The 24462-nt window shown below is 41.6% G+C and overlaps 2 protein-coding genes across 2 annotated transcripts in view; one reads left to right on the top strand and one right to left on the bottom strand.

Moving 5' to 3' along the window:
- The first annotated feature begins 1930 nt into the window (after window positions 1–1930).
- On the top strand, window positions 1931–5500 carry ndufb2 (NADH:ubiquinone oxidoreductase subunit B2). Its single transcript, XM_084000023.1, has 4 exons — window positions 1931–2142; window positions 3399–3543; window positions 4379–4454; window positions 5398–5500. Exons 1-3 carry the CDS (start codon window positions 2057–2059, stop codon window positions 4451–4453), a joined length of 306 nt encoding a protein of 101 aa, XP_083856149.1. The 5' UTR covers window positions 1931–2056; the 3' UTR covers window position 4454; window positions 5398–5500.
- Window positions 5501–7437: 1937 nt separating this feature from the next.
- Window positions 7438–24462, bottom strand: part of kdm7aa (lysine (K)-specific demethylase 7Aa) — a 32133-nt gene continuing 15108 nt past the window's right edge. The window contains exons 5-18 of the mRNA XM_083999815.1: window positions 21550–21691; window positions 20585–20771; window positions 19276–19438; window positions 15830–15917; window positions 15626–15732; window positions 15408–15499; window positions 15123–15209; window positions 13381–13659; window positions 12669–12802; window positions 11196–11353; window positions 11006–11100; window positions 10697–10914; window positions 9471–9856; window positions 7438–8621 (exon numbers count right to left, since the gene is read on the bottom strand). Of these exons, the coding sequence (XP_083855941.1) occupies window positions 8533–8621; window positions 9471–9856; window positions 10697–10914; window positions 11006–11100; window positions 11196–11353; window positions 12669–12802; window positions 13381–13659; window positions 15123–15209; window positions 15408–15499; window positions 15626–15732; window positions 15830–15917; window positions 19276–19438; window positions 20585–20771; window positions 21550–21691 (2225 nt within the window). The 3' untranslated portion in view covers window positions 7438–8532. The remainder of the gene's footprint in view (window positions 8622–9470; window positions 9857–10696; window positions 10915–11005; window positions 11101–11195; window positions 11354–12668; window positions 12803–13380; window positions 13660–15122; window positions 15210–15407; window positions 15500–15625; window positions 15733–15829; window positions 15918–19275; window positions 19439–20584; window positions 20772–21549; window positions 21692–24462) is intronic.

Below are 24462 nucleotides of genomic sequence, written 5' to 3' on the forward strand. Positions count from 1 at the left end.
ATTTCCTGTTTTTTTTATTTATTTAATACACGGCAGCAGCAGCAGCAAACCCAGAGGTGACCGAGTGCACATGGTTTTGTGGTACCACCCAACAAAACCACAGTTTATACCTTGGTAATCTGCGATGTAAAAAAAAAAACCCAAAAAACTAATCACTGTTGCGTGTTAATATTTAATGTTCTTTTGTGTGTTTCAGTTACATAAGCACCTGGTCTTCCTCTGCCTTTTTTTTTTTTTTACATTGACATTAAACAACTCGAAGGGGATAGACTGTAACGCACTAACAGTGCATCACCCGGATGAGTTCATGCCCCATCGACTATGTTTAGCTTTTGAGCCCATCTAGTGGGCCATGCAGGTAAAAACAACGCTTTTCCATCTACTATAACAATGTTTGACACACATTTTACATTTATCCTTTACTGGCGTATTTTCTCCTGCAATTAATATATTTTCCTCTCTTAGTACGAGTTTGTATTTTGAATTACTGACATCTGAAAAATAAATACATTACACACCAATCAAGAGCACAATTTAACAGTATTGAGTATCACTGCATTTAACTTGTGTAACTTGTAGTAAAAGTACCATTTCCACACTAAAATATTCAATTCTAAGTTCTGTATTGAAGTGTTACTAAAGTACATGTATGGAAGAAAATGTACTAAAATAAAATTAAAGTGCATCATGCAGTGAAATGATCCTTTGACTCTACACTATTGTATATAATTAGAGGGATATATGGATTAATTAACATGTTACTGTTTACATGGTTTAAGGTGGAGCTAGTTTTTTAAACTATAAAACATTCAGTCCTATTTGTGTTCACTGTTGAAAAGTTTATTTCATAATAAACAGTCATTCTATTAACTCTTTATAGTTGTGGGTTTTTTTTTTTTTTTGTTCATGAATGAAAATAAGTTATGCAAATAGAATCACATGTGTTCATGATTTAGAGTTCAAAGGCCAAAGTGTTTTTTGTGAAAATAAATAGCTCTTGTGAGCTACAAATACAGTCTTTAAAGGGACAACGAGGAGTTTCTATTTGGTTATAAAAAAGTCTCACGTTAATGTGGATGAATCTCCGCTACCCACACTTGTTAATGGGCCCATTTTCGATAAATATATCGTTCTGTCTCTATCGTTATTTTGTTATTATTAGTGGTGGCGGAAGTGCTGGTCGAGCCGACCAGCGTTTCCTTCGTTGCGAATCATGAGAATAACGCAGCCGCATCGCCGTTTATGGTCGGAACTACGGTGGTATGTGAACCTCTTTGAACCTCTGACTTTAATTATTGATGAATGAAAACATGAGTCCGTCTTGCGCCCGGTCAAAGAAATGGACGGTGTGCGCGGAGGCTCATAAATGTAGTGTGAAAACGCTTCGCTTTTCCAAAACTCCTCGTTGTCCCTTTAAATACATTCACTGAGGTATTCTGTGACAGGGCAGTGAGGTTTCTGACAGTTTCACAGCTGTCTTAAATGAAATAAAGTATTCTGTAATTATCAGCCTACCTAACCTAGGCAATGTATATCATGTTTAAAAATTTTAAATGTACAGGGGTATGAGCTGCAGAACAAAGACAGGGCTCATGAGGAAAGTCCAGTCTTTTTTTATTGAGCAAGTACTGTATATACAGAACCAGCATGGTATATATTGATGCAGAACAGTATATCTAAATGCATAATCAGTCATTAATACTAAATAAAATGAGGAAAGGCCAGTCTTTTTTTTGAGCAAATATAATATACAGAACCAGCACATCAAAATAGATAAACAATCATTAACACTACACCATAAAACGAGCAAAGGCCTCTCCTCAGCAGACCACTAGAGGGAGACACGTCTCATTGCTGCGATTTTCATTCAGCGAATCAGCGTCGAGGAACAACACAGGTCTCCGCTCTCCGACCAATCACAGTCGACGTTGTTGGGAGGTCGCGTATTGACAAGGAGAGAAGGTGACTCCTGTGTCGAGCGGAGTCAGTGCTACCTAGGATAGAAAAACCAAACAAATACCCCGACAAAGAGCAGTTGTTCACCCAGTAGGTGAACATGTCTTCTTTCGGAAGGGCGCTGGGAGTCGTCCGGACCGGCACTCAGCTGCTGAGACGCGGACCTCAGAGGATAATGACCAGAAAGTGAGTAAAATGCCCGTTAGCATGTGAGCTAGCTGTAGCAGAGAGTTGCTAACAGTTAAAATGCTGCAAACAAGAAAGATAAGGAAACCATAAACGTTACAAGTTGTAAGTTAGAAGAACACAGTTACATGGTGCAAACAAGATAGAAGATAAAGAAACCATAAACGTAAGAAGTTATTATTTTACACATTTTAAATGTTAAAGGTGAAACACTACAGGTGAATAGGGTAAAAAATGTAAACCATGATGTAAACTAACAGATATCACCATGAAACTTCCTAAGGTTTTTACTCACAATAAGACAATTATTTTTTGTATTACAAGTTTTGTCGAATGTAATGTTTAAATATGTAAATTAGGCAATATCTGATTAAATACAGGGCTCCAGACTGCCCCTACATGGAGGCATTTTACCCCTAAAATTTGAGACAGTGCAAGTACATTTTTCATCTAGGCCTACCTGCACATGTGCAACCAGTAAATTGGTTGTGTGTGTTTTTCTTTTCTTTTTAACACTCAAATAATCTGGTATCTGTCGTTACAGATGGCAGGCCAAGGTGTGTGAGGATCATGAATGAAAAGGAAATGTGAATATTTGAAAGATTTACTTGCCCCGTCTCAAATTTTAGGGGCAAAATGCCTCAATTTAGGGGCAGTCTGTAGCCCTGTTATTAGAGTCAAAAGTTTTTACAGAGGGGATTTTGGATGTTATCTCTTTTTATCACTCTGTAAATGAGAAAATACTGTCACCAGCCCTAAAAAAAAAAAAAATTAGCCATGTTTTTAGGAATACAATGTTATATAAATCAGGCTGTGAATGATATGATATATTAACAAACCCCTCTGTACACAACCTTTAGAATATAGAAAGGAATAAAACTGGAAGGTCTGTTGTCTGTAATTGCTGCTCATACTTTGAGTTTGAGGAAATGAAACATTTTTGAAGCCTACATCATTGTGCAGGAGAGAGAGCTTTACAACGGTACCTGACATGACACGGGTCAGATAACAAGCAGGACACAGTTTTGCCACAGCAGCAGCATGTTCATTTTTGGTGAATTTAGGAGAAACTTACTGTCAAAAGAAGACAAAATGAATTAAAATAAAAACACCATAATGTGTATTTCCTACTATTTCTTCTTCCTCTAGTCTGAAAGAAGACATGTTAAGGAAGCAACATTGACTACAGCATGAAAAAACAGTGCCTTGTGACATTTTAAATGTTTAAATGTGCTTATTTTTTTAAATTGCTGCAGGGGTAGCGGCGGTCCACACATTGAGGCGCAGTACAGGCAGTATCCTCAGCTGACCAAGAGCCAGCAGTTCCAGTCAGAGCTCATCAGTGGAGCCATGTGGTTTTGGATCCTTTGGCACTGTTGGCACGACCCAGATGCCGTCCTGGTAAGTAGGCTAGGCTCGTTGTTGTATACACTGACTGACTGTCCAGCACATGGCTGGATGGATTACTGAACGGGGCCAGGGCCCAGTGGGTCAGTGGGGGCCCCTGTTAATGATGGGCTGTAAAATTCTAGCTACATAAATTAGATTGTTTATAACTGTAGACCTATATGAGTTGTTTTTTTAATCTTCATGTTGTCCAAACCTGACAGGAACGTAATCTATGGCAGTGGTTCTGAAACTTTTTTTTACATTAAGGACCCCTAAATTGACAGAAATTAGACCGCGAAACCCCATTGGACAAAATTTTGAAAACAAAACACCAGACGTACACAAATATTTGTTCTGTGACCGAATAACATCACTTTCTTAGTCAATCTACATTCAAATCAGGGCCAATGGCGTAAATATTTGGACATTTTTTTAGAGAAATTCCTAGAAAATAGTAGTAAAATTATGAGAAAAAGTTGGGAGAACCACTAATCTATGGGTCAGTGACAAATTAAAAAAATGTTAAGTAGAAATGTAGAAGTAAAGTGTTTTAAAAGCATCGGATTTGTTGAAATGAACATTTTTGTATGCATGTTGGTTTTATGTAATTTGTAATGCCATTTTCTAACAAAAGTCAGACCTTAAGCCCTGCAGATGTCAAATGGTGTAACCACAAAAGAATAATGATGCATTGCTAAAGTGCAACAAAATATAGTCAGATTTTTATGAAAAAATACCAGTTACACCACCCGACAGTGGGTTGCATCATGTCATTGACCCGTATTCATATAGGATGTAAAATGGGAATATTAAATTAAGGTTCTTCTCTTCTTTTTTTTCTTCATAGGGTCACTTCCCTTGGCCTAATGCTTCTGAATGGACAGACGAGGAGCTGGGAATCCCAGCTGATGATGAGGAATAAGGTGAGTTCTTCTGTTCATTAAAATACTTGTGGCAGCAATAAGGAGCCGGTACCAGGAAGAGATTAATGGGTCAGTCTGGTATATTTGGATTTAGCTCAAGTTTTTAACTGTGTAAAGTTTTGTTCAGTCCTGAAGGGATGAACATGACACAACAGTTTTATAATAATTGTAGTTAACAATTGACACCGTTGTTGTCTTTGATTAGATTAACAACCCGCATGCTGTTAATTAGCTCCCAGTTCACTATAAATGGAACATTTTGGTCAGAGGAATGTCATCACACAGCAGCTGCTTTCTAACTATTTTGCTCTTGTGAAACGGTTCGTTATTTCTTTATTAAGTCATTCGTACATGGGTCTGGTGATGCTGCTTGTTTTTTACCAACTAAGCATCTTTCATGATCGCTCACAGCAGAGGAGCTAAACCCAGAGCTAACAGAGCTTCATGGCACAGGAAGGAACACCATTTAACACCATACAATGTAGTAATAACATGTCAATCAAATTATTTGAATCTAAGTAATTCATATCTTCGGATGTTGTTGAGTCTATTTACATCTCTTCTCTTTAATAATTGTACCACTGTTATTTATGGGCCAGAGACACTTAAACTTGTCAGAGGATAAAGCTGATAACAGGACCCCGACATATTGACCATTTACATGCATAGAAAAATGTCTGATATGAAAATGTATTTATATTTGTGTGTATATAAAATGATATTCAGTTTTTGTTGAAATTGTTTTACAGGTGTTGATTCATCTGTGTCATCACTTGTCTTTCATTATTCCAAGGTGTTTGGTATTTGTCAGGTTTTCAGATATAAATAAGGTGGATTAAATAACAGAAATGTGTCACAGCTTAAACTGCAGCCTCTGAAATGACAACATGTCTTAAGAGTTTCAGCAAAAACTCATTTTTGTAACATGTTTCTCTTGTTGTAGATCGGCAGGACGGCGTCACGCTGCTGTGCACGGCTTTGTGGAAATCGACAGGATGTTCTGAAAGTCACTGTTGTACATAGACTAATAAAATTATCTTTAAGTACGTTAAACTGTCGTCGTCATGTGTGTAAATGTCAAGAAGGAAACATAAAAAGCTGAAAAAGAGCAGACGATCTGATGGAAACACAAAACATTATTTCATTGTTTTTTTTATTTACACGCAATTTTTGAAATGCAGAAACAAAATGCAACGCATTAACAGTGTCACAGTTAGCCAGTGTTTGTATATTTTAAATCATAAGCCATTTAAATCTGGGGAAAGGGGGGGTAAAAACCATTGCAAAGAACCAACGCACATAAACACAAATGGCAAGAAGAGTTGCATTTAAAAAGCAAAAAACAAAAGGAAACTAAACGAAAGGGGACAGATCCTGCACGGAGAATACTACAGCTTATAACAAACCCTGCCTGCGGGCCAGCTCGTGTGTTTCCAATGACATGCAAAGAGTTAAAAAGGTCAAAGTGTAGTGTAAAGGAGAGAGAGGAGGGGGGAAAGGGGAGGAAATCAGTCCGGCAATGAGATTATCAGCACTGAGTTGGTTCTTTGTGTCGGGATCAGGGCCGAGTGATCCATCACAGTCATGTGCACTACAAGTCAAACCTGAGCAAAGCTTTTTTTTTTTAAAGCCTCATGCTGTTAAGTGAGTGGTCTTAAAGCTACTTGGCATCAACTTTTTAGCCTGGGTGTCGTTTACATGGGGTGAAATGCATCTTTTTGTTGTTGTTAACACGTGTGGTTTTTATGTTTTAACACTGAGCTGGAAGTGTGTCAGGAAGCAGCAGCAACAGGGAAGAGAGGGTGGGAGATAGGGGGGGCAACACCAAATCAAAGGTAACAATGACTGACCGGTAAAAGCACAGCTTATCCTTACTCCAAAACCACGACCATGAGATTGTTTCAATGTTTTTTTTTGTTAGCTTGTCTTGTTTTGAGCAATGGAAAACCTGGTTTAAAGTCTTGAGGAAAAAAAAGAAATCTTGTCTGCATCCATGACGTGGCTGGTGGTTAATCGAAGGTTTATGTCCATGGCATCATTCCCTGAGAGTGAAGAACTGCGCACCCCGAGCGAAAAAACAAACACACCTCACATCATCATCATCACTGCTATCATTTAAACAAAACATAATCATTTTTGTAAAAAAAAAAAAACCTCACTCGTCCCATTTTTAAGTTCCTCAAACGTTCACTTCTGGATACATCAACTACTTTGGATCGACCACAGTGGCTCAGAATACTTTTGTTTTGTGTTTTTTTTTTTTTTTTGCTAAATGAGAAGTGGCACTAGTTTGAAAAAAAAACAAAAAAAAGGAAACAAAGCTCAGGTGTAGATATGGAAGCTGACGTTTCTCTTCTAACGTATAGTTTCTATTCGCACAGAGCCCGAACCCCCTCTGGCTACAGGGGAAACAAAAAACCAGGACAGACAAGAATCAACACAGGGTCTATTCACCTGGGTGAGGGGGTGAGGGAGGGGAGGGGGGAGTAGGGGTGAGGAGGAAAAAGAAAACAGCTCTGTAGGTAAACTGCTACTCAACAGATGATGATCACATGAACTCTAAAAACATCCACATTTACAAAAAGTATGTGTTAAAGATAAAAAAGAGAGGAAGGAAACCCCTAGGAAGGTAGGAAGGAAGGAAAGAAGGAAAAACAATCCCCTCAGAATCAGAATAACTGAGGTTTTCTATTTTTTTTAAAGGGTCAAAATAAAATAAAATCATCTCTTTCAATTAATAAATACATTATTCAGAATCCATAAAAATAACACATTAAAAAAGAAAAAAAAAATCACATAAAACGAGAAATAAATTAAGCAGGATAACATGCGAGTCGTTCGTCATTTTCATTTCTTTTTCTTATCTAAAAAAAATTTTTAAAAATGAGTGAATGACTCGTAATAATTCCTATTAAAAACAGATTCACTGTTCAGGAGGCAGCACTGAGCAGCAGCTTCACACCATCCAACAACAGTGCAGATCTGAGAGAACTTTTATTTTTCTTTCTCGTTAAATCGTCTGTTTTAAGTTTTTTTTTCTCTTTTCCTTTTCCTTTCCTTAATGCACCATTAAATTATTATTTCCACAAGCTGAAGGAACTCGACTGCTGCTCGGCGCTGCCTCCGCTCGCTCTCACCTTTCTCCTCAAAGTCATTATTGCTGGTGTGATTGAGATAAAGGATAAAAAAGGGGGGAGAGGTTGAGGTGGAAGGGACAAGCATGAGTGGAGAAAAGTACAAACAATAAGCACCATTTTGAAATTTCAGTTCACCACCACCTTCAACACCTCCTCCTCCTGCTCCTCCTCATTTTTTTTTTTTTTTTCGTTAGCACCTCGTTTCCTCCCTCAGGGTCTAATAAAAACTAAAAAAACAAATCGACCCTACAGGAGATTCAGCTCCGATTCACCTGCACAAGAGAAGCTCATGAACACGTTGGTGGAAGGAGAGAGGGAAGGAGAGAGGAAGGGAGGACGCGTTAGTAGAAATATGACGCGCATGATCTCAGCATCAGAAGCAGTGAGACGTCTCGGTTTGAGTTTGGTTTCGACCTCCTGCTGTAAAAGAAAAAAAACAAAAAAAAAAATCTCCTCTGTCCATTTCAATGCCCCCCAGGAGCTTCAGTCCACCGTTCCCTGCAGCAGAAAAACGTCTCGACGTGCTCGTCCTCGTCTCGCGGCGAAGCTCCTGGTCTGTTTTTTTTTTTGCTCTATTTTTATTTATTTATTCATTTTTTGTTCTTAGTGTGCTTGTAGTGAAGTCGTGCACTTGCTCATGTTCAAATCCGATACCCTGTCTCCTAAGCATGCACAGTGAGCGTGTTCGACGTGTCGGGAGGCATCTCCAGGCAGTGTCGTCGTCGTCATCTTCTTCCTTTTTTTAAAAATTTCTTTTTCTAACCCTCCAATCTCTACAGCACCAAAGTGTCTTGTAACAAATACACAAATGTTTCTTTTCTTTATCTCTTTTTTTTTTGTTTTTTTTGTTTTGTTTCGTCGTCTTCGTTCGAGAACAAATCCCCGGCTTCTCTTCTTTTCTCTTCTCTTCTACCCTCTGAAGTTTTTATGTTTTTCTGGAGCTACACAAAGACGCGACTGTGTCTGTTGAGTTTCAGGATCTTCCCCAGTCTCTGCTTGGCTGTAGCCATTCCTTTTTTGGGCCGTTTGCCTGAAAAAGAAAGAGGAAAAAAAAAAAATTACTTTGGATAAAACACTTTCAGAATTAATGTGAATGTTTAGAGTCCAAATAAAAGTTCTTTCCATCATCGATGATTCATCGTTTGTCACATTTTTTAAGACCAACATCAAATATCTTATCATTTCTGTTGAACAAACTGTTTATCAAAGCACGAGTCGACTTATTCAAATGTCTAGTTATGTTTCTTAAAGCAAAGAAAACAGATATAATCAGCAAATACCCACATGTAGAGGCTGAAAAATGTGACGTTTTAGCCTCTAAAATTAAATCAGAGCTGTTGACCTCTTACTACCACACCAGAAAATAAAAAAATGGCACATTTTCACCTGAAGGTTTGTTGTTCAAACACGTTATAACCCTATATTATCATCATACTGTGAAATGTTTCCAGTTTTGACCATTTAAATATTTATAATACGATAGGTTTGTGTTATAAAATATGTTATAGTGTGAACACTTTTCATGGTTTTAAGTGATATTAATGTTATAATATAAAGTTTTTCACATATTAATATATTTTCACATCATTACATCATACAAACTTGTGACCTTATAACATTACAAAGACTTTGTAAAAACATGAAAGTGCCACATGATAGCATGATATTGATAAGAAACACACTTAACATATATTAATGATAGTGTTATATGTTAAGTTATGTCTAATTAAGCTAAAACATATTGTTATAATGTGAAAAACACATTGTTAGAACATGTAATGCTGACACTGTCTGTTTTTATCTGGCGTAGCAGTTACATTTATTCCAAAATGTGCGTTTGCTAAACAATTATTTGAGGTGTAGTGCACTATTTCCAAACCTTTTGTGGCCTGATTGCTGATGGGTGGGGGGTTGGGGGCGTGCCTCTTGGAGGGGTGCAGTGGGGGGGACATGGAGGGGTCACAGTACTGGTAGTCCGTCTCGGGGCTGGCTCCGTGGCTCTGACTGAGGGGGCTGGGCGGCCCCTGATTGTCCCAGGCCTCGCTGCTGCTGTTGCCCTGACTGTCCATGGGGCTCTTGTCGCCCTGCAGCCGGCGCTGGTGCGGCGGCGCCTCCCGCTGCTCCAGCCGCGAGCACTGACCCGGGCTGGACCACCAGGGCTCCTGGGACGAGGCCACCTTCTCCGGCTCGGAGGAGCACAGCAGCCCCGCCATGGACAGCATCCCCTGAATGGCCTCTTCTGTGCTGGGTGAGGTAGGACGGTCTCTGAGGGGGGAGAGGGGGAGAGAGGGGATGAGTCACCGCCGCTCAACGCAAATAAAAACAATGCTTTTTCATTATTATCATTTCTTTTTTTTAAATAATTTTCACATGTTTTTGTTTGTGTGGTATACATGTGAAATTAAAGCAAAAAGGACGTCAACAATTACATCATGTTTTCTTACATAATTATGGATTTGTATTATGATTTTGATTTTTGTGAAAAATAAATAAGTAATAATTAACATCTAAAGAAATTTAGAATAATTTCGACAATAACCTGGCATCTAATGGAGACAAGAGGAGATACAACCTCATATGTAAACTGAAACTGGGAGAGAGAACTAGGTGTGAATATTTCTGAAGATGAAACGTGCTTTATAGATTATATTCTTGTCACAGCCAAAATTAGGAACAAATACACTTCTGTACCGCAGCCATGTTGGAGAAAATGTGGAGACATACATATACATGTAGACCATTCTCATGTTTTTTGGCTTTGCCCTAAAATCGTAACATTTTGGGAAGATGTTCACCGATTTATTGTCTGAACTTTGGGCTATGATGTATCCACGTCATTTACATTACTATGTTTTGGCAACATGAATGTTGTGATGAAGGAGGATAGATATTTACTGAACACAAGATGACTGGCTGAAAGTTGTGAACGAAATATACGTTGTGGAACAGTTGACTCATAAGATCAGGAGTCAAGAAGAAAAACAATTGTTCATTTTCTGGTGTTTGTTTCCCCTCTTATGTATAATGTTTATAGATTGACAAAGAAAAAAAGCAATAAAAAGAAAGTATCAAAAAAAACAACACACATCTGTGCGTTTGTCTCACCGTTTGAGTGGTTTGTGTTTGTGCCTGAGTTTCTGGCCAGACTGGTCCAGCTCTATGGTGTGCCCTGAGCCTTTCTGCTGAGATGAGCCCCTCTCCTCCCTGTCCTCCCGCTCCTCCTCCTCGTCTTCCTCCTGGGAACTCTCCGAATCCTCGTCAGAAGAGGACGACGACGACGACGACGATGACGACGAAGATGTTGATGACGATGATGCTTTACGCTGCGTTGGCAAAGCAAACAAAGACTGGTTAACAAAAAGACACAAAAAAGTATTGATGCACCAGAATCCTCCATCATCATCGTTGTTTTACCTCCGTGGGAGAGTCGCTGTCTGACTCCACGTCCGACACACTGGAGTGTCCTGAGACTTCTTCCCTGAGTTCAGTCTTCACCCTCTCCAGACCCCCTGGAAAACACAACCGCTCTCCGATCAGATCAAATGAACCAAACAAAATCAATCAATCAATCGATATCTAATAACTGCAGCGTGTAGTGACTCACTGAGGAGCGCGGGCCGGTCGACCGAGCTGTGCTGCTCCTGACCGTCCTGTGTCCTCTCCGACTTCACATCCACACAACTCTTTGGTGGTGGACTCTGACCGGCGCACGGCCGCTCGCCCTCCATCTTCACCGGGCTGCTGCTGGGCCGCCTCAGGTCTCTGCACACACACACACACACACACACACACACACACACACACAAAGAGTCGATAATCAATCACCCACTACCTCATACAATAGCACTTTCAGTTTGCACATGCACAATTTGCACACTATTTATTATACATATTGCACACACGCATCATACCTCCTTTTTCTCTCTTATCTCTTTTATTACTACTGTTGCTGTCATTGTTGTTGTTGTATTATTGTTGCTTTTAATTGTTTATTCTTATACCTAGTTTTTATAATTGCTGGCGTTTTATGATGTGGACAACAAAGTAAGAATTTCATTGTCAGGGAAACTCAACTTTCCACTGTACAAATGACAGTGTTGAATCATGGGAAATAATACATTCTCAGTAGATTCATTAGAAAGATTCATGACACTCGTTTCAAAACCTTCTGACTTGTGAATACGAGATGAATCAAACTGACAGTTTCACTTCCTGCACGAGCCCAGTGATTTTTTTTTTGTATGTTGTTGTTGCAGGAAATTCAACTTCTTTTTCTATTCACACACATTAACACAGTGTTTTTCAACCTTGGGGTCGGGACCCCACGTGGGGTCGCCTCGAATTCAAAAGGGGTCGCCTGAAATGTCTAGTAATTGATATTAAAAAAAGAGTTACTGATAAAAATATTTTTGTTAACAAATTACTATTCTTCTTAAACAACTGTATCGTGAATACAAATTGAGTTCAAATAAAATGCAGCATATAAAAATATCTGAGCTGGCGCATCTTGATGGATGGTCGCCAGAAATGTATAATGTAAAAATGGGGTCACGAGCCAAAAAACGTTGGGAACCACTGCATTAGCATTACACAAGACCATTAATACATTTATATTAGTGTTTTAAAGCCTCATGTAGCACTAATTTCTGCTCTCTCATTCTTTTATTCACTTAATTTGTTTTTTCAATTAGCTTTAATTTAGCATCGATCATATTTTCATACAATGTGTTTCAGATTTTAATGTTGTGTTTGTCACAGAGCTCAAATTGCGTAAACACAATTAGTAAAAAAAAAGCTCTTTTTTTCTAAAACAGAGTCATGAATTAGTGAAAATAAAAACCAGGCCTTAGTGGTTTTACATAATAAATCATTTTCTCACAGGATGCAAGAAATTGTTTTGCAAATGTCCATCATAATTTCCGTTGTATTATTTAATTCACTCTGGTTTTAGCTTGTTTTTTCTTCGTGTGACATTTCTTGATGCGTTATTATACAGATAGATGAGAATTCTTATGCATTTAAACAGACATAATAATCAGAGGGACAGACGTCAGTGTGTTGTGTGCTGAGCTCTCACCTGATGATTCTGCCGTTGACCAGCATGAGCCGTAGGTGGTTGTCCTCCAACAACTCTGCAGCAGCAGCAGCAGCCGCCGACGCCGTCTCCACCTTGTTGAGTTTCCCGTGAACCTTGGCACAGAACGCCGGGTCCTGAATAACACACACACCAGAGTCAATGCTGCAGAAAAATTGGTGTAAATCTGCTTTTCTGTTGTGATCAATCAATCAATCAATCAATCAAAATGTATTTGTATAGCACTTTACAATAGCCAGACGGTACCCACAGTGCTTTACATCAAAGCAGTAAAATAATGCATAAAAACACAAGAAAGTGCTACAGTGCTGCAAGAAGACACAAGAAAGTGCTACTAGTGCTGCAGGGTGTTAAAGGCGCTCTGAAAGTGCATACAGTAAAATAAAAACAGGCAAAATAAGTACACTTAAGAGCAGGACTTCCCTAGTCAGAGTTAAATGCTAATCTAAAAAAGTGCGTCTTTAGCTTCGATTTAAAAAGGGAGCTGCAACAGCAAACGAACGATCGCCCCACTGTTTGAATCTAGACCTTGGGACCTCTAACAGAAGCTGGCCAGAAGAACGGAGGGCCCTGCCATGATCGCGGACAGTTAAAATCTCTGACAGGTAGGAGGGAGCCAGGCCATTAATGGGAGATCTCCAAATACAGACATCACACAAAAACCACATTAACGAAGAAATTATCCGGTCCTCACCTCCTCCAGCGGTCCGACCTCGAGCCTCTTCAGCACCTCCCTGGTGTGCTGCTCCAGGATGTCCAGGTTGGAGGGCACTTTGGGCGCCTGCCGCTGCTGCTCCCTCAGCCTCCGGGCCGCTCTCCGCGCCCGCCGCGCCTGGCACAGCCTCTCCAGCGTGGAGCGAGTGGCCGGGCAGCCGTTGGCTCCAGATCCAGATCCAGATCCAGATGCAGATGCTCCGACTCCGCACACGCTTCCCTGAGATTTCACTGGCTTGCTACCGCTGACTGGCTCCTCCTGCAGGACACAAGTCCAAAAAAAACACACACTTAATGGAGCCGAGAGTCACAATTTACAGGTTCACGGGTTCATGGGGCTGCCTGCGAGGAGTGTTCAAACTCTGCCCACGTTCAAACTCCTCTTTGGATCCTTTTCTGTTTAACGCTGGCTCATAATCAGAGCTCAGTGTTACCGAGTGTGGGAAGAGTGGTCGGCCTGCGCTCGACTGCGCAAAGAGCAACGAAGGTCAAACAGGAAAACAGATCAGAGTCATATAAACTGACTCATTATTTGCAAAAAAAAAAGTTTGAAGATACTGCTGTCCAAACATTTCCTTTTTAAATATGCAGCAAATATTGTCAAATACGCCCCGAGTGTGAACATTAAAATTCGTTGGACAAAGCTCGGTGCTTTTAATATGACATCGTAAAACAAAGTACATAATTTAATTCATGATAAAATCAGATCCAACAAACCTCAGCCACTCATTTCTGGCTGCACTATTTTAATACAGGAAAGACATTTTTGACACCTCGTCTGAAGTCCAATAGAGATAAAAACAGCTTTAACAACTCTCTAACTCTCTCTTGGCCACGTATTTCATATTGATGTTTCTCCCTCCCATATCCACCGGCTCAGAGACGTCCTGTACTTAATACAACTAGAAAATCTGGCTCTCAAACAGCAGCTTTTTGTCCTAATTTGATCTCATTTGAGGTCCTTTTTTTCTGATATTTCAAAATCAGAAATTCAACTACCCGAGTAGGCAATCTGCTAATCGGTTACGAATTATTACCTGGTTAACCTAGGACAAAAAAAAAAAGGCGCAGTCTAGCGTCGGATCAAACTACATAATCGTGCCACGGTTCGGGTTTTTCGTAGTGTTAAACATGTTTTTTTTGCTGTGTAAAAGCATTTTTGGATTGAGCCTCAAACTTTCAAACCTTCTACAAGAATGAGTGGTGGTTCCCTCGGGGTAAGCCGTCGGGAGGGAGACAATAGGTCTCATCAAGTCTGTTAGGAAATAACTGGGAAGGTTTCAGATTGTTTTGTATTTTCTGAGACGATGCGAGGCAGAGAGGAGCGCAGTCGCCAAAATGTAGTGTGGACTAATAAAACAAGCACCGCTAATGGCTGAGAAAAATAAAATAAAATAAAACGTTTTCCCCTCCGAGGCAGCCGGGGCATAAAGATGCACCTATGCCCCATACGTGCATCTTAAACTCCAATCTCTACTCTTATTAACCACCTGATATTTTGTCTGATAACACAACCAGAGCGCATTTACTATAAGTCATTCTATTTTTATTAAAAGAATCGGTTACTCGAGTAAGACCAGGTCAGGTTACTAAATGTCATTGACTGGTCAAGTGTAAATCCCAATAAACAAAGTGTTCAAAAGCTGCAGCTGCAGAGAGTTGCACGTTGATATTTAACACCAGCACCAGAGCAGCTTCTCTCTCTTCCTCCTCCTGTCTTACCTCCACGTAGCGGATTTCCTTGGTCAGCTCTTTGATGAGATGGTTGGGCCTGATATGGTCTGGTACCTCACTGGAGGGCTCAGTCACCTGCGAAGCCACAACAGAACCACATTCAGACCCGGAGACGTGAACGGAGAGAGACGGACAGAGAGTCTGTTGTTGCGCATCAGGAAGATAAGGACAAAAAAAAAGAAAAAGAAAAAAAGGAAATGTGTCCAGCTGCTGTGGATGGTCGCGGCGCAGGAGGACAGAGATGACCGTGAGAAAGATGTGGCCGATGCTCACCTCTCTTTTCAACCAGGTCTTCAGTGCACTGATTAAAGCCTTGACTCCCTCCACTAGGTAGGTCGGCGGTGGACAGTTGTCCTCACGGAGCTCTGAGAAGAAGAAAAACAAACAATTTTCGTATAAAAAAGACAGAAAAATACTCCAGATAAAATGTCATCGCCCCTTTTTCTCTTTGGTTTAATATTCAAATCCACATAAACACTGTGCACTCTCACCTTTTAGCATTTCCAGAAGGTTCTTGGCCACATACCAACAGATGGCCTCGAAGTACGGAAACTTAAAGAGGTCTGGGGTTTTCAGACGACGCTCCATTTCATAACACCTGCACAACAAAAGACAAGAGTTTAGTGATACGAGGCGCTTTAAAATAAACACCATCTCAATATCTTATTATTAATATTATCATCTGAGCTGTTTACCTGAGCTGCATGCCAATATTGAGGTTGTGAAGGAAGTTCCCTCCAAAGGCCATGCAATCCTGAGAGGTGAGAACAGCATGGATCCAGCCTGCAGGGGGCGCCACAGCACAAGTTACTACAACAACTCCACACCGACTGACTGACTGACTGACAGACTGAACTCCCAACAACATCTCACCCCATAAAATCACCATGATACTTTGAAACTTGATCAAACATGCAGCAGATTAAAGCGCTAAGTCAGTGTGTGTGTGTGTGTGTTTTTACGATGTGTAAATATGCACAGCAGAGCCGACAACAACAAAAACTTGTTACCAACTCCCCCCCATCTGAACGGATTTAGAGAGATATGAAATAACGAGTTCCCGCTCAGATAAACAGCCTCCTTTATACGACACAAAGTGAGAGAAAGCAGAGTCTTAGAGGGGGGGGGTCGGTTGGTGTAAGGCTGATAGACAGGTCTGATAATGCACTCGCTGACTGACCTACTGTGCTCTCTGACCCCCACTTAATTCCCCACCTCTCCACACACCCTTGCTGCCAAAAAGCCTCTTCTCTCTCCCTCTCTCTGTCTCTCTCTGTCTCTGAATGGCAGCTCCAGCCTGCTGAGAAGCCACGGCTCGGAGACTGATTGAAGACGTCCAGCAGTTGACGGGCTGAACTAAGCTTTGTCTGTCTGGAGGCAGGAGGTGAAGGAGGAGGAGGAGGAGGAGGAGGAACTCCATCAGCTTAAAAAGTCCATTGAGGGTCCATTGATGGATGGATAATCGTATGACTACAAACATTAGCGTCACTTTGCTGGAAAAACAACAACGAAAACACCACCGTGTCCTGATCTGTGAGTGATATGAATCTTAAACACAACTTTCTAATCACCACAACCAAATATCCGATCCATTATCCTCATTTCATTTGTTTGAAAATGGCTCTGTCTTCTCATCTCAGAAGTCACTGTACTTGTCAGATGTAACACCCCCACAACACATTTACAACTTCTAATACAGTGGAAACCGCTTATATGGATCAAAAAGGTTGGGACAGAATCATTTCTATACAAATGCTGCTTATATCTATCTTGATTGCTATAAACAAATTATTTAGTGTTCATTTTTGGTCATTTTATGAATGAAGACACATGCAAAAACTATTTTAAAACTACTATACGTGTATTTATTTTATTTCTTGCCGGACATCTGTTTCTGCTGCTATAGCTAACGTAAATGAGTTGACACCGGGCTGTTCAGTAAAAAATAAGAAATAAGTCACCGCCAAGCCACGGACATACAGTACAGTAGGCAGACTGGTTTTTACTCAACTGCACAACAATGTTAAAGGCAACTGCCTATTTATAATTTTAACCACAGTAAGCTATATACATTACTGTGCTGTAGCCTATTGTGTACAGTATTTGAGTTTTATGTCTGTGCAGTAATTAAACTTGCACAGTGTCTCTGGAAAAGCATTTAAAACGACTCCACCATGTTTGAAACATTAAATGAAATTCAGTAAATGCTGAAGCTGTCTGTTTCATTATATTTTTCTCATTGGAAAACTATACAAATGGCAAAAATGAAGTGAAATAATAAAAAATCTGTCTTTTCATTGACACTAGCATGAACATTATTACTTTATATAACCTTGTTTTGTCTATTTACTGTTTTGTTGTTACTTTTTGTTCTTGTTTTGTTGTGCTACTTTGTTTTGCTCTATGTTCTTGTGACTGTTTTGCACATTGTTATTTGTAGGATCGCCTCGAAAACGAGATGGTACTGTATATCTCAAGGGGTTAGTTACTCCTCCTAACAAAGACTTTCCAACACTGCTGATTAAAAGAGAAAACGTCACGTGCAGGATGAAGGGACGTAATCGACAGCATCACTGCTGCTGTTTCTCGTCATTCATCCATTGTAATTATGACCATGAAGACGCGTATGGGGTTTGCTCCGTCCTCACACAAGAGATTTCCCTCTCTGTTATTTTCCCTTGGCAATGACAGAGGACTTTCTAGAAGCCTGTATTTTCCTGGCAGCAGCCATGGGAAACGTGATTATTTTAACTTTTTTTTCTTTTTCTTTAAAAAACACACGTGAAAAGACAAACAAACCACCAGACAACAGATCAGCTGTGAGCGGCGAGCGGCTGCAATTATAGAAATAGCTGCACGTCAAAGAGGGTGTGTGAAATTTATCGTGCTCGGACACCACAAAGTTATCGTCCAGGACGCCTTCACAACACAAACCCTCTCTCCTTCTCTCTGTCTCTCTCTCTTTCTCTCTCTGGCTCCTGTTGTTAGGACAGACTGCTGGTCGGGTTTTGCCTGGACTGTGTGGTTCCTGTGGGCTGGAGAGGAAGCCACCAATAGAACCAGGCCAAAACAACCGGACCGAGACCAGAGAAGACAAAAAAACGAAGAAAAAAAAACCCAACAAGGCTCTGAGTCCTTTTACAAGCAGACTGGCGCTGTTTGTTTGCGGTCCGAAAGCAAAGTGACCAACCACAGGATTTCTGTTGTAGTAGACGTGTGATATGCAGAAAAATTACTGCACAAGTTGATCAGAAAAACAATAATAATCAATGGAAAAGTCATGTAAACCATGTGTGAGGTCCAAGGTTATTATAATAGCTTTAACATTTTCATTATTTTCATTTAGTTCCTCAGTTTGCTTTTTTTTTTTTCAGTTTAGTTTTAGTTAGTTCAACAAGCGATTGAGCTGTTTTAGTTGAGTTTTTATTTAGTCTTCTGAAGATGAACTTCCAAATTTATGGGATTTTTCCCTTTTAGTTGCATCCAATAAATGTTCCCATCGGTCTTCATCACGTCACATTCACTCTTATCTACCTGTGGGTCATACTCGAAGTCGTCCCTTATTCTTCCTGCAGCTTTACAATCTCTAAGAAAACTAAAACTAAACTAAAGTTACGAATCTGCAATTCAGTTTAGTTTAATTAGTTGTGCATTGTCCATTGTAGTTTTTATTTAGTCTTAGTTTTCCCAGGTATTATGAGAAAGCCTCTGTGAGAACTCTGAAGATACATATTGATTTGTGGCGTTTTCTTCCTGCAACTTTTGCCACCATCTCTTAGAAAACTAAAACTAAGCTGATGTTACCTGCAATTCATTTTAGTTTTAGTTCTTGTTTTTCACTGCTAGTTTTAGTTTTAGTCGTAGTTTTAGTGAACTATAACAACCCTGGTGAGGTCCATAAAAAAGCAACACTACAAAAAGAAGAAGGAGAACTTTTTCTTTCGTAAACGCTGATCAATCAATCAAAACCTCTTTATTGGTTTGTAAAGAACCAGAATGAACAGAAACCAGACCAGAACTGAAGGTTTTGTTTTTGCTAGACCCGATGAACTCAACAACAGGTGTGAAAGGTCACCAAAGGTCACGACACATAGCTGTGCCACATAATAAAAAAAAAAAGACATAAAAGATAATGACGGACCTGTGGGGATGAGCAGGGTCGTTCCCTGGGGGACAATACACTTGTAGCACTTGTCCACTTTGTCCCCGAAGAACACTTCACTCTGATTGGGCGAGGAGCTCCATGCCTCGTATAGTGCAAGGTTGGCAGGAGTGGGTTTGATCAAGTAGAAGACCTTCTCCCCCTGTGGAGCGGAAGAAGAAGAGGATGAAGATGAAGTCAGTCACACACCTACACACACACTTACACACACAAAAATCCCAGTTTGAAATCAACGTCAGCTACAGTTTAGAGCAGAGACGGTGAGATCATCACCATGACCACAGCATGAGGCGAGGAAACCTTTCACAGCAGGCGTTAGCCAATCAGCCGTGACCGCCTCCTTTAAACATCACAGTACACACACACACACACACTCACACACACACACACACACCTACTGAAACCCACAGAGCTTGACTAATGTAAGGGCAGCGCAGCCTTTGATTTAACAACACACTGAAAAAACAAACAAACACAAACACACAGAGCTGACAGCGTCCCAGCTCGGGAGAAGTAATCACCACCTTCAGAGCCAGTTAAAGGAGAAATCCGGTCATTTTCTAAGTAACGCTCTACAGCTCTAGGTCCCCGAGTGCGACCACAGGACAAAATATGAGAAAAATATGTGCTGACCGGACCTAGCTCTCCTCCTGCTAGCTGCGCTACACTGCAGTTAAACAGCGAAGTAATGGGGGCAGTTCTTCTAACCGCGACTTTGGCCTCTATATAATGCTCAAAATATCACTACAAATGCTTTGCAACATCCACCAGTTCCTTACCACACAACACTGAGTGTGAATAACTCTGTTAATATGAGAGAGCAGTGTGTTTTTTATCATGTATCTCTGTTTACTCTAGCTTCCTGGGTAGACCTCACTAGTTGACTGTCGAGCTTGGGACTGTTTTCATATCAACTAAGACAAAGACGCAAGGAAAGCATGGATTAAGGAGGAAAAAAAATATTTTGGATGGGGAAAACAAGCAGTTGTATTCATATTGATGCTTTTTTCCCCACATCCAAAATCTTTTTTTTTCAACTCCCAGTCAACATTTTATCCACTTATAATGTTTGGAGTTTGAATAGAGCGGGGAACTTTCCGTCTTCTTCTCCGTTTTGTGTGTTTATGTGTGGCAGCGTTACGGCGCCACACATAAACACACAGGCCTGGCATATCAGTGGATACGTATGTACTTATAATAATATTTATGAGATATTTTTTTCAAAACGAACAAGAAAAAGATTGTTTTCGTGTGGACATTAACGTCTCAGCCTCTCGCTCACACTCACCCAGAGGACGTGGTACCAGACCGAGGTGCCTCCGAAGTCTATGTGGAAGTCTGTGTAGCTGTCCTTGACCCCCATGAGGCAGTACTTCTGGACAAAGGGCTTTGGGAAGAAGGAGTCGTCCGGCCAGTAGTTCTCCACCCAGGACATCTTCTGCGCCACGTCAGGAACCTCCACCAGCTCCGACATCCTGCAGGTTGGGGGGGGCGGGGGAGAAGAGAGGCAAAGAAAAATGAGGCTGGGTCACAGTAGCGATATTTATGAAAGTCTCAGATTTACGCTGGGCTTACACCGAAAGATTTTCACAGTCACAGACTAAAAACTGAAAGTCAGCTGTGACGTTTTCTGCGTGCTTTAGCCAAATGCAGAGACTGCTTGCTGAAAAACTGCCCCCGACGGGAACATAAATCACCGCTTTTGCATGAATTTACCTCTAAAACAACTCTGTCTCGTAACGTTCTGTTATTATCTCATAGCGTGGTGAATGTGCAGGTCGTAACTTGTCCACCAGAGCATTTTGGAGTTGTTGGATTGTGTATTTGATGAGTTTGATGAGGGAAACCAAGAAATCCCATTAGCCTCCGTAGCGTAGCTCTGAGCAGCTCACGGCTCTGCTCCGCCGTTCTAAAAATAGCTTGCACCTACAATTAAAGGTAATGAACCTACTGCTATGACTATAGGGATGATGGCAATGGGCCAATTTGCCAAAATGCTTAACTATCCCTTTAATTTAAACGCTTAGAGATGAAGTCGTAAACAACCATCTATCTCACTGTAATCTAACAAGATTTGATGAAACAAGCCCAAATAAAAAACTTAAAAACTCTGATAAAAGTCAATAAGCTGGAGTTCAGATTTTGCCTAAACCTGCCGACGTGACTTTGCAACTGTTCAATAGGAATCTGCATCTGTGTCTGAATTTCCTTTTGGCAGGACAGCGGGACAAAATGAAATGTCTTGTTTCTTACTTAGTGTCGGAGAACTCCAGGCTGATGAGGTTGAGGACTTTGGGTCGATGAGACTTGGTGAAATACTTGATGAACTCGCTGAGCTTCATCTTGCTGTCCGCCTGCCGCGCCACGTCGATCACGTCGATGACTTTGTTGCCACCTGGAAAAAAGGAGAGGAGAGAGAAGCGTAAATATATCGGTGTCGCCGACTCTTGAATGGAAAAAAAACAACATCTTTACACTTTTTTTTTTTTTAATTGGCTGCTGTGCTGAGTGGGTGGTTGGGGGGGTCACTGGGGTCAAGGAGCTGTAGCTTTTATACACCGAGCCCCGAGGTAAACTGGCACCAATATGGCGGCAGCAGCAGCAGCACGGAGAGACGAGCGAGACAATCCGTCAATCTGTCCAGACCGGCAGTGCAGTGGTGGGTGGAGGTGAGAGGTCTGCTGCGTTTAATGCACACATCTGAGCGTGGGAGAACTGAAGCACGGAGGGAAATATACGGTCGTGTAGAGATGTGAAAGAGAGAGAAAGAGAGTGTGTGTGTGTGTGTGTGTGTGTGTATGCAAACAAGACTGAAAAAACAGATGCTAAAAAAAAAAAAAAAAAAAGAAGAAGGAGAGTCAAAGCAGAGAGTCGTCGTCGTCTTAGCAACGCAGCTAACAGTTGGGACGCTACAAATCACACTCGGGTGACACATGGGGGCCGGAAGTAGAGGCGGGGCGCAGTGTGTGTGTGTGTGTGTGTGTGTGTGTGTGCAGCAAGACAGCTGGTTGTTGTATTCTCCCAACACCCCTCCCACACACCTTTTTTATTACCCCTTTGCGTGTTCCCTCTCTCACACACACACACACACACACACACACAGAGACCGACCGACCGACCGACATGCACTTGCACCTCTGAAGCCCAGCTGGCCGGCGTCTGATGACAGAGAACAGCTGGAGTGGAGAGGCAGTCAGTCACAGAGAGAGAGAGAGAGAGAGAGAGAGGAAGAGAAGAGAGAGAGAGGGGAGAAGAAGAGAAGAGAAGAGAAGAGAAGAGAAGAGAAGAGAAGAGAAGAGAAGAGAAGAGAAGAGAAGAGAAGAGAAGAGAAGAGAAGAGAAGAGAAGAGAGGGGGGAGAAGAAGAGAAAGCTAGAGAAGAGAAAGATAAAGAGAGAGAAGAGAAAGAAAGCAAAAGAAGAGAAAGAAAGAGAGGGGAAAGAGAAGATTTTTTTTTTGATTTTTACAACCACACTTTATTTACCAATCACAGGACAATTATCAGCTGTTCCTTCTACCCAACTACAGACTCATCTATTTATTTACAACCCACACCAATAAACACACATACATACATCAACACAAACAACCCCACATCAATCAATCAACCCATAAATAAATAAATAGATACTCTGTCAGTTTTTCAGCACACTGGTAAAAGCAAGTTCATTGTTTGACACAGCACACAGGACATTGTTGTGGCACCAAATGTCAGAGAAGCTTCCCAGGTCTCCCATCAAACTATAAAATGTGAACTCCAGTCTAATCCTACAGCGGACGTTAGAGCGCCACACTGCGGACGCCTCTACACCTGCCTGGTCTTCCATTTTATTTCTCCTGGAGATGTAGATTGCCATTTTCGCCTCCCCCACGATAAAATTTAACAGCTGCCACATTGCCCTATTTTCTTTTCTATATCCCGCCCCATAAATAAACACTGCAGTTGTAAAAGTCTGACTAAAAAGGCTAAAAACACTTGTCAATAGAGTAAAAAACGCAGAGAGCCGCCCACACTCGCTAAAGATGTGGAACGTCGTCTCCCTCACTCCACAATAAGGGCACTGGTTGGACACAGCAGCATTAATAACAGATGTAAACGAATTAGACGCAATAGCACCATGGAGAACCCTCCACTGTAGGTCTCCAGTCCTCTTTTTCAGGGGGGGCTTGTACAGGACTCTCCACTGTGGCGACGCCCCTCCAAACCTGTCAGCCCATGCACATGGTGCTCTGCCCCCCAGAGTTTTCTTATTTAGAGCTTGCACACAAGCTCTGTAAAGAGTCTTTCTATGGACTGTGTGCAGGCTGAAGGCGGCCCCTCTCACCAGAGGACCCTCCTGATCAGTCTGTGGGCTGAGCTGGATCCCAGGGGGGGGGTCTGTAGGGTCCGGCTCCTCCCCTCTGCCAAATTCCCTAAGGAGCTGTTTCTCTGTCAGTGTCAGTTTTTCCCTCCAGAGCTGCAACAACCTCTGGACCATCCTGCGGGACTGGAGGCCCACCACACGCCCCACGCTCTCCGAGTCCATCAGGGCGGGCCCTGCAGCGTGGACCAAGCTCTGCAGGTCCACCGTCCTGGCCCGGCGCAGCGCCGCCGTCAGCCCAGGCGTAGCTGCACTGGAGATGTCCAGCCTGGCTCCATGAATCAGCGGCTCTTTCAGTAGCCAGAACAGAGAGCTAGAGCTTTCCTTTTCCCTGCTGCTCTTAAAGAAAGCCCACACCTTAAAAATACTCTGATAAAAAGGAGGAACCCCGTTAAAATTTAGAAATTTTAAATCAGTAAAAAACAGAGCAGCATCCAGTCCCAGATTACTCACCCCTCTGAAGATGCCGCTGGCCACTCCCCTCCACACCAAGTCTGCTGGACCAGCTATGTACCTCTGAAGGAACAGCAGCCTAAACGCTGCCGTCCTGCTGGCCAGGTGGATGAGGCCCTGCCCCCCCTCCTCTCTCGGTAAAAACAACACCCCCTGTGGCACCCAATGTAAGCCGTCCCAAAAAAAATTTACAATTTTCTCCTGGATCTTTGTTAAGAGCCCACTGGGTGGGTCCAGGCAGGACAGGCGGTGCCACAGTAGAGATGCACACAGGTGGTAGGAAAGAGAAGAAAAAGAGAGGGGGGGAGAAGAAGAGAAAGAGAGAGGGGGAAGAGAAAAAGAGAGAGAAGAGAA

This window comes from Trachurus trachurus, assembly GCF_905171665.1.
Source record: "Trachurus trachurus genome assembly, chromosome: 23".
NCBI classification, from domain to species: Eukaryota; Metazoa; Chordata; class Actinopteri; order Carangiformes; family Carangidae; genus Trachurus; species Trachurus trachurus.

What these genes read in the sequence shown, in the direction of transcription:
- ndufb2 (XM_084000023.1), top strand. Translation starts at nt 2,057, where the DNA reads ATGTCTTCTTTCGGAAGGGCGCTGGGAGTCGTCCGGACCGGCACTCAG. An exon ending in CAGAGGATAATGACCAGAAA is followed by an intron (nt 2,143 to 3,398) that starts GTGAGTAAAATG and finishes AAATTGCTGCAG; the next exon opens with GGGTAGCGGCGGTCCACACA. An exon ending in ACGACCCAGATGCCGTCCTG is followed by an intron (nt 3,544 to 4,378) that starts GTAAGTAGGCTA and finishes TTTTCTTCATAG; the next exon opens with GGTCACTTCCCTTGGCCTAA.